This window comes from Delphinapterus leucas, chromosome 2 (genome assembly GCF_059928025.1).
Source record: "Delphinapterus leucas isolate spDelLeu-1000000601 "Yukka" chromosome 2, BTC_Dleu_Yukka2, whole genome shotgun sequence".
Lineage (NCBI taxonomy): Eukaryota > Metazoa > Chordata > Mammalia > Artiodactyla > Monodontidae > Delphinapterus > Delphinapterus leucas.
Window position 1 is genome coordinate 132,214,284 of NC_143130.1, and position 15,002 is coordinate 132,229,285.

A 15,002-nucleotide genomic window follows, 5' to 3' on the forward strand; every position below is an offset into this window, starting at 1 on the left:
GTAACTCTCATCACACTTAGGAGGTTTGCAGCTATTAATACACAGGGAAATCAAAGAAAGGACATTCAAAACATTAAGTGTTAGCTAAAATGGGTACAGAAATATGGACTCACCAGAAGGTCAATGTAGAGGAAAATAACTGACAGCATTATGCAAAGAGAAATGACACAGAAGAACAAAGAGACATGGTTTCATAATGAAAGATACAGTTACAAATGTTTTCTCCTAAACACAGCATTTAGGTTTTTGCAGCTTAGTAGTCATTTACTGCAGACAACGTGGAGAGAGGCAAAGGCCATTTTAAGAGGTGGGTTTGTAAAACCTAAAGTGACTGTGTGAAGTTGTACTCCAAGATGGACCCAAGGAGCCCTGCCTACAGATAGAAACAGATGCAAACCACCGCCACACAAGAGACTTGCTAGCAAATCCATTCCCTACTCTAATGAGCTTTCTCAGAAAATCACTCCTGGGAAGTCACCATTTATCGAAAACCCACTCTCAGTGTGTAAGAGATGGAGGGGGGCAGTGTACAGGGAGACACAGGACACAGTAGTTAACTGTGTTCCTGGCTCCTAGATGGGCCTTTGATACACATGCTCTAAGTCAACCTCAGCCCAATCTTATAGGGAGGGTATTATTTTTCCCATTACAGAGATGAAGAAACTGAGGCTCAGAGTATTTAAGATAATGTACATACATGGCTAAAAAGTGGCAGGAGTCAGTACTTGAATCCAGGTCTGATTCAAAGACTGCTCCAATAGCATACGGCATCCATGTGGTGGGGGAGGGAGTTTGAGGATGGGGGTGGGTTGCAGGGGATGGAGAATGAGATCCATATTTGCATATGTGGAGTCTGAGGAGGCTGTGGAGACATGCATTCAAACTCAGGGACTGGGAAATCTGGGTTCCCATCCTGATGCTGCTTCAAATGAGTTGCCTGACCCCAGACAAGTCACCATCTTTTTCCAAGTTCTGGGTTCTAGGTTTCTCTGTCATACAGATGAACACTGAAGTCTAAAATCTGTGCTGGATACTGAAGAACTTTAAGTCTCCTCCATCCAAACAAGAAGCTACTCATAAAAGTATAAATGAAATACTGCAGAAATCTAATGAGCATTCCTGATCATACTTTCTCTGGTGGGAGTGACAGTCATTATTGAAATAAAGTAGGTAGAGAAGAACAGCCATTTAGCACTTGCTCATACCTCTTGTTGAGAGTAGAAGGCCTTCCCAACAGGCTGCTGGAAGGCCAGCCCTCCCCTTTGCCCTTGCTTTATGTCAAACTAAATACCTTGCGAGGTTCACAGTATACAACACCAAAGTCAATTTTGCAGTGAGGTTGAGAAGAAAGTGTTAATAAAGAAAAGATGCAAGTCTTGCAGCCTCTTAATCAGAAGGTCTTTTTGTTTATAAATGTGAACTATAGACCCTTAGGAGTTCAAATCAACCCCACAGAGTCACAAGACCAAAATGGAATTAGAAAATATCCCTCACTGTTTCAGGTTAAACAGTAAGATAGATGGCAAAGGTTCAGACATTTAAGAGATGTAATGAGAAATGTTCCCACCTTTCCCTCCAACTCATTCAAAAAGCCCAGATCAATAATATGAAACAGGAGCATGAACATGGGGTGGTTATAAATAGGCACTGTTTGATGATCAAGGGTAGTTTTGCACATAGAGAACAAGTACAAATAATCACCACCAGAAAGTACTGCTGTACTTCTGATTCACTTTTCAAAGTTAAAATGTATGTAAGTGAAAGAAATCTTAAAAAGCTGAATGAAGTGGAAACAAACCAGCAAATGGCCATATACAATTAATCATGATGTTTATAAAAGAACACAAGCACTTGAAAATGAAAACTGCAAAAGCTGAGTGGAATTATATACTTGTACAGTTATCAAATTTTAATACAAAAAATTCCAAAGTGCCTTTGATGACCAAAGTCCACACACCTATGTGACTCTTTGGAAGCCAATGGTAAGTTCTGCTACCACGCGGCTTGTTCTGATTCTAAAGAGTGTCAAGAACATGAAATATGTCAGCATCTAGATTCATATTAAAGAGTAGAGCAGGGAAGCTCAGGGGATGGGGGGGGCAGCTTTGTCTCAAAGTCAGTATATTCAATAAGGAAAGGAAAATGTATTTCTAAAGCTGGACCTAACTAAATAAAGGCTTCAACAAAACCAAGGTAAATTATCATCTTTAGTTTCTGCTTTCTTTTTTTTTTTTAGGTTCTGATTTCTAATAAAGGAAATAGAGAGGCATGTGGAAACACTTCCTTTAAAAGGCACAATACACAGGAAGCAACTACAATTGGAATTAATTGCTTGGATGGAAACTTGTTCAATAAGTGAGCTAACATGGTTCCCTTTCTTTTTTTTTTTTGCGGTACGCGGGCCTCTCACTGTTGTGGCCTCTCCCGTTGCGGAGCACAGGCTCCGGACACGCAGGCTCAGTGGCCATGGCTCACGGGCCCAGCAGCTCCACAGCATGTGGGATCCTCCCGGACCGGGGCACGAACCCGTGTCCCCTGCATCAGCAGGCGGACTCTCAACCACTGCGCCACCAGGGAAGCCCGGTTCCCTTTCTTAAATGTTTGTAGTATTTACTCCCAGTACTATTCACCTGCCAGGAATGTTACCTGACCAGACTATAAGTTCCTCAGTGTTTCAAGGAATCCCTTGTCTTGGGGGGGTCTGACCCACCTGACAGGTGCTTAACTGATGACAAAGATATGAATGGAGCTCTTTTGATAACCTAGTAGGAAACACCTACCAGCAATGTCCTCTCAGTGATCCACAATCTTTGGGCATTTCAAACATTTATAGGGTAACCACCATGCTCAGGGGAATATGGTTTCAAGTTATAAAGCAAGATCAGACAGATTAATTTGAGGGTAAATGGCCCATTAGTAAAATGCATGAAAATGGCAAGTCGATTTAAGTTACTTTCCTTGACAACCATCATAAGAAACATTAGGCTTTAAAAAAAAAAAAAAAAAGGACAAGAAGTTATGAAAGATGGATCTTAAGATAAAAAATAAACAGATAATATTCTTAGTTGAGGGAGAAAATGCTTTTTACCTTATTTCTTTTTCAACAAAAAAGATTAATTCAGCTTAATACCAAAGGAGGTAAAACTTAGATGTTTTCTTTTATTTAAAAATTATACTTGTTATGATATAAAAGACAAAATTAGAACCACAAGCATCCAGGAGGCTGATGGGTACTAATGTGCTCCAAAAGCCAATTTAATGGAAAACTTTAGTTTACAATAAACATAAGTTGCACTCATACCATAAGACCATTAGAATGCTGACATACCGGACATACACAATACATATTTTTTGAATTAACGAATAGATGAATATATTTAGGTTTGTCATGCTGTTATTTCTTCCTCCTTTTTTATTAAACCAAACTGCTAACTCTTACATATTTTTCTATAAATACCATCTAAAGAGAAGAAAGACGGCTGGTATTAGAAACAGCTTACAATTTTATAATTTTACAACTTATGATTCCTCTTCAATATATCAAGATGGTAGAACTTAGATTTTTCTTTATAATTTAAAATTGTAGACCATACAGAGTATCTTAACAGCATATGGCCCAGTTTATGTGATCATCTGAGAATAATTCAGTTTCATAGAAAATGCAAATCTAACAGTAGTGCATTAATTCATGCCAACCCTGCTCTCAAGACAACCACCAGGGACCTCCCCCATGAAATCTATATGCATACGTCTATTTAACTTTTATCACTGGCTCACTAAGTAAATATCAGGCTATAGACCACTTAGGTATTCATTATTCGCAGGCGAAGAGCAAACCTAAAGGCGGGCTGGTAGTGTCAAGTCATTAACGAATCAATCGATAACTGGTCCCCTGTTTTAGTCTGCCAAAGGAGGGCAAAGACGTGTAGCATCTGGAGAGCAAGCTGTCGATCTGCTGCCAGGGAGCAATCTGTTTACAGCAGCGGGTTCCACATTTACACTGGCTCTCAAGGAAACCTGAAGTTGTATTATGTCTTCTCCGGCTTTAATAGGTGTGAAAACAGATCCCCACTTTGATACTCTTCCTCAGATACCCAAAGGACTGAGATCCCCAAGGACGACAGTGAGAAACGCTACTCTGTTGGCTCCCCGAAGTCTCTGAGATTGAGGCAGAACTAGAAAACATTTGAGTGCCTTACATGATGAGAAGCAAGTAGTTTAATTCTCAAAGGTCCCATCTCTATTGCTTTCAAAGCAAGATTTTTAGCATTTTTCTAGGGATCACGTGTATTCACAAGCAGCTAATGCCCCCAAAGTTACCCAAAATGGTTCTAATTTTACAAAAACTCACACTTTCTTTAAGTGTGAGCCCTGTTAAATGCCACCTCCACGGTGCCAGGCCCCCAAGAACATCATTCAACTTCAGGATGATCGCCACTCCCGTCCATCTCACGTCACAGAGAGCCAATACACTGCACTGTATCTGAGGCCACCTGCCCAAAGCTTCAGCTAAGAGACAGTGAAAATGAAATGAAGAAAAGGAAGTTTGGTCACTGGAATAAAGTTGAGTTTCACAGCTGCTTCCTCAATTTATACCACGTGATAAAAACGGACGTCTACAAAGTGTCAGCGATGGCAGCAACAGAGCTCAAAAAGTATGGCCCATTTTTCCTTCTCATCATGCAAAACACCAGCAGCAAGATTCAACTCAAAGCCATACAAATGATGCTTTCAATTTTAATTATGAGAACTGAAGACACTGTCAGGTCAAGACATCCTTCCCACTAACAGCAAGAGGGAAAAAAGGACCGCTTCTCACCTCTTACTCATCTGTGACTCGATCTACGGGGAGAACGTGACTATTTGTTTTCGTATGTAAAAGCTAATATCAGTACACATGCACACCCCTGTTGGAAGCAAGTCGTGCTGGGTTTTAAGTAAAACTGCACTTACCCTCCTGTCATTTCCTGGGTGAAAGGTTTAATTAATACTTTACCCTAGGAACAATCCTCACGAGAAATAGCTTTATGGGGAGTGAAAGTCGTAACAGCAAGCTGCTCTTCCTGGCAATGGCAGTTTTCTTACCGTACTTTCCTTCACTTCCATGGAAATCTCAGCCCCCTCTCTTGATGAGTGTGGAGTCCATAAAATGATCCACAAAGAATAAGGAAAGCACTGGAAAACATCCTCTTGTTACCTTTTTCTCTTTTCATCTGAGAGGCTCAGAGGACACCTTCATTCCAGAGCACAAATTAAAGCAGGCCCTCATCACAGGAGCAAACTGCGCTGCTAAGTCACACCCATTACTTTTTATTTTTTCCTTTTTCTTTTTTCTGTTTATCAGGTTAACAGCTAAGAGCACACACCTCCAGGATGTTAGAAACAAGTTGCAACACTTGTGGTTCGCCCCACCCCCAGCGCCCGGGCAGAAACCACACCCACTTCCCAACCCCCCACCCCCACCCCGCCTCTTCCCAGGCCTTACCCTGCCCAGGAGGTTGTCCTGAAGCAGCGTCTCTTGCAGCACCGGGGCCACCTCTTCCAAGCTCAACATGTGGCAAAGGTCGGTGAGTTCCTCCTGTCCCAGGGACCCGGTGCCCGTCGTGTCAAAACTGTCAAACAGCTCCTTGAGTCGAGCCTCATGCTGGTCCTGCTCTGCCTCATCCATCCCATCGCCCACAGCGCTCACCTGTGCGGGACAGAGAGGGGGATGGGTGGTGGCAGCGCTGGAGTCCTGCCACCGCCCCTCCACTAGCCACTCCTACCCCTGCCAGCCCCTTGGGAAGAACACTCTGTGTGTCCCGGTCCCCTCATGCTGGTCCATCGGGACCTTGTGAGGGTCAGCAGGGGAGGTAACACTGTACACCTCCCAGCAAGACCACAGGTCCTTCCAGAACCCGGTCCAGGCCAGGGGAGCTCCCACACGCACTCACACCAGGCGCACATCCACAGGGTCGGGTCCTGGTGGGGTAATGTTACCAGAATGAGGGAGTCCCATGGGCAGAAAGGTGCCCTACTCTCCTGGCCGGCGCTCAGGCAGGCAGCCAGTCTGTCAAACTCAAGACAGAAAGCCGTCTTAAGAGACCTCTCAGGACTTAGAGAAGGTGAAAAGCCACTTCTGACATCCAGTCCTTCCAAATGAAGTGATCGTTAGCCACAACAGACTGCAGGGCCAGAGCTTCCACGCAACTCAGCGGGCTCCAGAGGACCTGCCAGATGTTGCAACTTGCCAAGCCGTTTCCCTTCTCTTTCTTCAGCCTACTGCCCCCCACCGTAGTCAGACTGGAGGGCTGCAGCAAAGAGGCACTGAATGAATACGTCTGATACAAAACCACTCCCTGTTTACATAAGATCAAACACTTCTTACATGAATTCCTCAAAAAGCAACTCAGTTAACTTCACTGGTGCAATTACATGAGGTGTGACAGGAAGGGTATTCCCTGAAGCTCGCTTCAGCCCCAGGGAGTTTTAGGTAATGCTTACTTGCCTAGAGAAAGGGGAAAACACAACTGCAGCCTTTCAATGAGGTTCGAAGGAGCCACAGACCACATGTGAATCACACAGAATCTCAGGACCCTCCACTACCTAGACAGTCTCCCCTCTGTACTCCTGGTTAATAGGTCTTCCATCTCTCTGATCCACCCTAACCCCAGACTTTCCATTTTTCCACATTTCATGGGATTTGTGAAAACACAGAGTCATCAATATCTCTCAGAATCTTTTTTGCTAAAAATATATATCATAAAATTCTAGGTCCCTCAATACTTGAAGAATGAAATCTGGTTTTTTGCTTGCACAATAATTCACTTTTAATGTGTTGGGTTTTCCAACGGAAGCCTGAAACCTTCACATGTGAAGGTACCTTCACAATGATGCAATGGAAGCCAAACAGAACATATACCCTTGAGAGGGTGACCTCAGCCATCTCAAACAAGGCTCGCAGAACCAGCCCCTTGACTATAAAAAGCAGCACCTTTTTAATAAAGTATTTATCTTGCCAATATAATTTTTTATTGTGATAAAAAACACATAACATGGAATCCACCCTATTAACAACAGTTTAAGTATGCAGTACCGTATTTGTTCACTACACACGCACTGCTGTACAGCAGATCCCTAGAACTTTCCCATCTTGCATGACTGAAACTCTATACCCGCTGCCCAGCAACTCCCATTTCCCCTCCCCTAGTCCCTGGCAACCAACATTCTACTTTTAAAAGCACACCTTTAACTAAACCAAGTCCTGGGTCAGAAAACTCTAACTTAGAGGTTATGTTATAGGGAAGATCATTACAGCATGGGAACCACACACGTTAAGATGCTGAACGCAGCCAGACCTGAAAATAAGCGAGCCTTCTGTAACACATCAGTGCTGCTCGAAGCTGGGTTGCTTTCTTTTCAGAGACAACTGTTCAAAACATGACAAACTAAAACAGAGCCAACGACTATCCCAAGGGTTTCAGCAGAATGAGGTGAAGTCAGAATATGGATCCAAACAGCTGGGCCACTCATTAAAGCAAAGAGGTAATGTTCTGGTCCAGGCTCCTGGCCTCCCAGGTCTCTTCTCCTAATTATCAGTTTTTCTATTACGGTGCTGCTAGCTCTGGCTGCCTTCCCAGGGTTGGTCTATTGGGTTAACTAATCACCACGTAAATGTTTACAAAATAACCTGAGAGTGCTAAATAAACATCAAAGCATCAGAAATGAAAAGCCAAGGTGTTAAGCAAAGCCTCAAAAGTTAGGAATTTAGACAGGGCCAAGGCTTAGCTAATGAGATTCACTTAGCATCCACCCAGTTCATCATCACCTAAGATCTGCTGAGAATCCCCAAGATGCACTGGGATTTTCAGGGCTGCCACAGCTCTCAGACTCACCCTCTGAGTTCTGCAGTCCCCTGGGCTGGAATCTGACCAGCGTCATAAAAGCAAGACTATTCTGCTTCTGCTTGACTTTACATTTAAAAAAAAACAAGAAAAAGAAAAACTCAAAAGTGAAAGAATTCTAACACTTCCCCTTTTAATAATTATTTTAAGGGGTGGGGATTTGTCCATCTAAACCAATGAAAGAGGACCATAAAGGTCACAATGGTAATGTGTATCTGTTAATCCCATCTGCCTAATTTATCTGCCCATTGGTAACTGTAACCATAAGTTTGTTTTCTATGTCTGTGAGTCTATTTCTGTTCTGTAAATAAGTTCATTTGTACTTCAATATAAAAAAAAAAAGTCTCACAACGTACTGAGAAGTCCCAATCTTATCCACAGCTTTGAATCTGATACGCTATCATGCCCTGCTCTCTGGGAGGTCATTGGACTTCCACTAAATCAAACCTCTTTCATTTCACAGCAACTTTCCTTTGTTATCTCTTTATTTCATCTCCCTGCTTCTCAAGAACTGTGCTCAGTAAAACATTCTTTTGACTTAACAGGGAAAACGGCCCCACCGCTGGAGAACAAATGATCATATGGAAACATCCAAAAGATGTTACATATGGTGACAAGTTGTCAGTACTCTTCTAGCACATAAGGCATTTTTACTGGCTGCTTTTATTCCCCAAGCGTTCATCAGTAATTTCATGTGCAAGAATTATTTTTCTCCCCACTTGGCAGAAATTTCTTTAAGGGCAAGGTTCACAATTTCAATTTCTTTTATAGCTTCCCCCAAATGCATAGTACAGTCTGTTCTTCACACCAGGGACTCAGTAAAACATCAGGGACTGACTTAGGATATGGAGATTCCCTACAAGGAAACTTACCCGGAACGAACGCTACAGAAATGAGCATATGAAGACTTTGAGACATCTACTTCTTCCACAAGCATACCTCTACTTTCCCCATCCAACCCCTTTTCAAAGGCATTTTCAGTCTTAGACATATCCAAGCATAAGTAGAAAGCGAGCACCCACTGCCAAACTGTACCACGTAGAGCCATCTGAAGTTTGATTCTACGATTTAGTAATTAAGCCAGTGGATTCAATTTTCAGCTGCATTTTTGTTGTTGTTATGGGATATGACTTTGGAGGAGAATCTGTATTAAAATACTTTCCCAAGTCCCCTTGTTTATAGAATGAGAATAATAATACCCATCTGGAAGGTTGTTCTCAGGGTTAAATATGGCAAGCAAGAGCGGCTAATCCCAGAGAAAGCTGATACAAGAGGGGAATTGAGAAAACAACTAAGAAAATACCTGCGATTTGCAAAGGAGGGGTAAACTGAAGAGGGGTAACTTACATACATCAACAGGTCATAGATCTGCCTTCCTAGAAGCAAAACAGGAGCTGTGGAACGCCATAACCCAGAAAGCAAGAATGGGCGAGGGACATATTATAAATATAAGCCATATCATATTACTAAATGGTAACAGTAGTAGGTAATGTTCAGTGCTTCCTCAATCTTCAAAGGCAGATTATTGATAAATTTAATGTCAAACTAAAGCAGAAAGGCTGAAATATAGCTGGAAGTTCAGAAGACACTTTTTTTTTAAAAAACTTCTGAGCATTTACTCTAAGTCTGGCCTATGCTGAGTGCTTAGCATAAATGTTTTCATTTAATCCTCCTAATTCTTTAAAGTAGATCTCATATTCCCATTTAATATGCAGAAACTGGGGCTTGGCAAGGTTAAGCTACTTGTCCAATGATACAACGCTAATAATGGTCATGGACCCGCAATTTGAACTCTGGTCTGACTCTATACTATCTCTTAGTCCTTCACATGCACACAGAACATGTGAATGGGACCACTGCAACGGTATCACTGACAAATCACTTATCTCCACTTTTATGTGTTAACCAGCTGAACGGTATAACAAGAACTAGAAATGACCATGGAACACTTGGTGGCCATAAACTAAACTCCTCCAAAATGGAAGGAGGAGGGGTGGGGTTCCTTCCTCCCTATGTGCCTTGATTCATTTATTGACTAATTATAGCCTATGAGACACTAAGGATACACAGAATAAGCATTCTCTTTTTTCTAAAGTAGCTTTGGGATTTAAAGGCAAAGAAGACAAGCACTTTGACATAAATATGGTTATGAAGAGTCCTGTGTCTTCGATAATGGGCACAGTCCAGAAACTGATAATTGTTAAAGTACTTCCCCCCACAAATACTTAAGCATGTCTAATCTGTGCAATTCAATGCTTTCCAGAGTCAGAGCCTAGCTGACACTCACCAGTGACAGGAATCTTCCTTAGAGATGAAGGAAGTTGGGTTTTGAATGATAAATCGTCCTTCAAATTGCCAAGGACAATTCCAGTTTTATAAAGCCTGCCACAAACCTGGGCCTCTCATCACCATCTACCTTCCCAGTCAAGTTGCCAGAAGCCTTCATGACTCCTTTGGAATAAAAGGGCCAGTGTGGGCAATATTTTGGAGTTCTAACAAGGGATGGTTAAATAAGAGGCAGATGCAAAGAGCCATTAATCATAACAATTACCACCCAACAACCGCCCATAATAAGAACTATTCAGAGTATTTTCCTTCCAAATAACTCAAAACAAGGCTGCCAGAATGAGCAGACCCTGACAGGGAAGTCCATCAGAGACTCGTGTCACTGTGCTCCCTTTGGCAGCCCTGGCTGATGAAATCACAGTGCCAACTGGGATCGGAAAAGAGCAAGGTGGAGGTGCTGCTGGGATAATGAAGTCCCCAACATAAGGTCCACATGAAGTGGATCCATGAACTTGTGAACTTTCCAGCATCCAAGGTATAGAAAGGAGCTTCTAAGAATGGCAGACCAGCCAAAGGGGACGTCTGCTCTGGCCCAAAGGGAGTGAAAAGGAGACAAAGTCTGGCAAGGAAAAACCAAATAATAAATGAACACAATGCCAGAGCCCTAGCCCAGGCCTTTTATTTCCCCTCCAGATGGTCTAGCAGCTGAACAGCTACAAGGAATGTCTGGATGCCCCTCCTGGCTCAGCAGCTTTCCCTGGGTATCATAATAGATGCTTTCGGATCTGTGTCCAGACATAGCTGTTGAGGGTCCACAGTCCAGGCAGTGACCACCAAGTGACTAATTTACTTTATAACTAAAGAGATGAACATGGACAAACTCTGCTTTGGCAAAGCTTTTCATTCACGCCTTTAGCTTTCACCATTTGGCAAGTCAGAGCCTCATAAGGCCAATGGTCAAAATAAAATGTTTCTTTTTTCTTCTCTTTTTTGCAGACACTTGAATTTGCTGCAAAGATTTCCAGGCTTACCATGTTGGACTAACTTCAGCACAAAGTGAAACAGTGACGAGAATAAATTCAAGTTTAGCAAAAGCTTAATAGAAAAAGCTGTCCCCATTTATGTGTTGATAATAGAATATTTCTGCCCAAAACTGCTGCCCATCAAACTGATTACTGCCAGATAGCCTCCTCTCTGCTCAGATAGCACCTCACTTCTAGCTGGATACTAAAAGCACAAGAGTATCAGCAAGAATAAAATCAGAGTGTAAAAATATAACACAAGAGCTTAAATGCCACCACACCAGAAAAAAATCATATTAAATTTGAAAGAAAATAACAACCTTTGCTAGCTACAGAAAAAATTAACTAAGGGTATCCCACTAGCATTTATTCTAAAACATAAATAAGCTTTAGTATTTTACTATCCTGAATGATGTAGCAAACCCAAGCTTTTGTTAAACCTAATAGCTAGGTGGATTACCCAATCAAGTCATTAACTCAGGATGGCTGGAGGAATGAAATCATTAGGTTAGCACATGGTAGATTCAATAACCTATAATCAGCTACTAAGTAAAATTAGGGAAGCAGAAAACAGCTGCATTTTTGCTACTTTCTTAAAAGAGACAGCTTGTAACAACTTTCACTTCTTGAGCCATATTTACTCTAATTAATTTAGAATGCCTGCAGCTCTGACTACCATTCCCTGGGGTATAAAAATGAAGCACTTCTCATATCTATAAACAGTATTTTCCCAACTTTGCTTTTTAAGGGAGGATTAGATCATAAATAGTTTGTCATTTTTGTGTGTAAAAGCTTGAATAAATGGTTAATTGCTGATATAAATTGCAATAAAGTGTCCTGATTTCAAATAAAGTTGCTCACTTGCATATTCCCATAATCTTTTAAAAATTCTATTTTATTTGTGAATAGGATAAAAATATCTTTTTGCAAGCTTCAGTAAATCTCTCCACAAGACCCTGCCCAACAGATGTAAGTTCAATAGCCAGAATTCAAACCACATAATTTATTGGCTTACAAATGAATTGGCACCTATAAAAATAAACCTCCGGAAAAAGCTTTAGGCTGTTTGAATCCCTCTAAAATGATCTGGCTAAATGTGCCAACCCTTTATCAATGTAAGACTGATAAAATGTATTTTCATTATCAACATAAAATGGAAGCACCAAGATTGGTGAAATGGTAGTATACAAAGTCATTTGCAGTGACACTTAAAACAATTTATTTGAACAACATGTGACTTATGATAAGAACGTTGTCTATTAAGATTGGCTGTTCAAAATTCACTGGAGCCCTATTCTCCCCCTCTGACAGTTAACATCTTTTGATATTAAGGGTCACCACATATCTAAAATGAAAAAAGAACAAGAAAAAAGACACCCATGCCATTCTGAGTAAGTGTCTATTAAGACGACTGATCCTTGACATTTTACTGCAAAGACCGTGCCTGCGATGGCTGCCTTTCCATTGCCCCCTGTAAAGCCGTTTCCTGCCTTGGCAATATCTTTGCTGATGTCCAATCCATTTGGAACATCCGTAAGTCCTACACTTTATCTATACTGCAGTTCAGAATGCTTTCCTCTAAGGAATCACCAGAGACCAGGTGAAAATAAACACATCTGCAAAGAAACTCCCCAGCAGTTTACTTCACCTCTCTAAGGACACTGACGACAGCTGAGAAGACCACAGCAAACTGTTTTATCAGCCAGCCTGTCATGTCACTGTTACACACAGTCTGGGAATTTCCACATCCCTCTTCAACTCCACAGCAAGACCTGCCAATATTTCAGGTCAGCTACCAATACGTTAGCCACTAGGGAAGACTCAGAATTAAGCTGACACAGAAAAAAATACATATCCTTGCAGATTGTCAATCCTCAGGAAACAAACATAAACATATATACATTTATGTTAATGTATTTAAGGGAGCGGGACCGAGAACCTTCCATGGTCTCAGAAGCTTAGCCCACGTGCCTCGGTTGACTTTATTAGGATTCTAATCCTAAAAAATGCTTCCACCTCAGTCACAAAAGACAACCATGCGATCCGTTTTGATTTCACAAATTCAGGAGTTAAGTTCTATGGCAAGCTCATCTCAGGAATTCCTCAACACCAGGAGGGGATCTGCCCCAGTCAAGTAAAGAAAGCAGAAGATCTCATAAGAGCTAAGTTGTCTAGAAACAAGGTGCATGGTAGGACAATCTTTCCAGCTCCATTTTACTTGCACCAACTTAGCCCCGGTTTGTCAGGGCTGAGGCTGGGAAATCGCCTCTTCCTATCTCTATCTCTTTCAGCTTCACAGAAAGAGCTTTCAGCAGTAAACTGTTTCCATCAGCTTTGTCCTTTTGTCAGAGACCGGTTTGGTAGCTGCAGAAGCCCAGCCCCTGGAACCCTGGAAGCTTCTGCCGCGACACTCCACACTTCCATTCCGTGGGTCTGGCGGTCAAGGGTTTCAGGCAATAGCCGAGCGTCATTTTGTTCCTTTCTTAGTAGTCGCACTGGGTAAAGTCCTCCTCTGTGCCTTGATCCCTGACACCTTCTACAATGGGTCCAAACAGCTCTCCGCTACTCAGCCCAGACTAACACCTCGGGTTTCCCCAGGCAGGTTTCTCTCCAGTTTCCCAGTCACAGGGGTGCCTGGGTGGCACAAGGCAACAGAACAACCACCCTTTCTGCTCTCCCCACCCCACCCCGGGACTCAAGTCCTCTCCTGGACCAGCACACAGTAGCCGCCTTCAGCTGGCAGCGCGGGCGGGGACAACGCGGGTGGCGGAGGTGCCCAGACCCGGCTGCGCTGCAAAGCCGGGAGGCGACGTGCGGCTGGAGCGCGGGCGCGCCGCCCAGGTCCCCGGCAACGCGTGATGCAGATGCGCCCCCGACCCGCCCGCCCATCGCCACCCCCGGAAAACCCAGACACCCCATTGTGTCCCCGGGCAGCAGCTCTCTCGGCCCCCACCGTCCTCGCTTACCTTCTGTCGGCCTCTCCGTTGCGCCCGAACAGCCGGCCGCCTGCCTCCAGTGCTCTGCAAAGCGGGGGAGGACGCTTTGTTAGGGCTCCAGAAGCGGGACAATACTTCGCAGTCGGCGCCGGGGTTCAGGGCGGGCGTCCTTCAAAAGGACGCGAATGGGGACCCGCGCGAGCGTCATTTCCATTTGTAAGGGGCCAGCGCTCACAAAAGCGCGGCTCCTGGGGGCTGCGGTGCGCATCCTCCCCGCCCGCCGGCCCGCTCTCCCGGACCGACCCCTCCTCTGCCTCCCACACCGCCCCTCCCCGCGGGGTCAGCCTGGAGCGCCCCGGCCCGAGCTGGCCGCCGGGCCACCCGCTTCCTCGCTGCCGCCCCCTGCTCCCGGCCTGCGGGGACAACCACCGCCCGGCCCCAGCCCGGCAGGGGAAGCCCCAGCCTGTTCCGGTGCCTGGGCCGCCAGGGCGTGCAGGGCCTCGCCCACAGCGCGGGGGCAGCAAGAGGCCTCCGCGCACCCCCAGGCCGCGGGGCGGGGGTCCGTGTGAGCGGGCTCCGCGCTTACCGCGTCCCGGGGCTCAGGCGCCTGGCGCTGCCGCGGGGGCCATGGCCGCGGGCGCACTCGGGGCTCGGAGGCGGCGGCGGCAGTTGCAGCGGGACGGCCGCGCCCAGCGCGCTCGGCTCCCGGCTCGGCCGCGGCCACCCGAAGCTTTGGACGCAGGGGAGGAAGGGCCAGGCCCGCGCGGGGAGGAGGAGCCAGGGCGACGCCGGCCCGGGCGCGGCTCCTCCTCCGCGGCCCGCGCAGCTGGGGCCGCTGAGGGAGGAGCGCTGGGCGCCGCCCGGGCCCTCGCGGG

The 15,002-nt window shown here is 44.7% G+C and overlaps 1 protein-coding gene across 18 annotated transcripts in view; it reads right to left on the reverse strand.

The window, feature by feature from the left end:
• Nucleotides 1-14,768, reverse strand: part of NIN (ninein) — a 112,836-nt gene extending 98,068 nt beyond the window's left edge. For all 18 annotated transcript variants that reach the window (XR_016392173.1, XM_089907667.1, XM_022570586.2 and 15 more), the window contains exons 1-3: nt 14,714-14,768; nt 14,158-14,211; nt 5,486-5,689 (exon numbers count right to left, since the gene is read on the reverse strand). Coding sequence is in view for 17 of the 18 variants with exons in the window: in XM_089907667.1 (XP_089763793.1) it covers nt 5,486-5,668 (183 nt within the window). In the remaining variant the exon portion in view is untranslated. The remainder of the gene's footprint in view (nt 1-5,485; nt 5,690-14,157; nt 14,212-14,713) is intronic.
• Nucleotides 14,769-15,002: the final 234 nt, after the last annotated feature.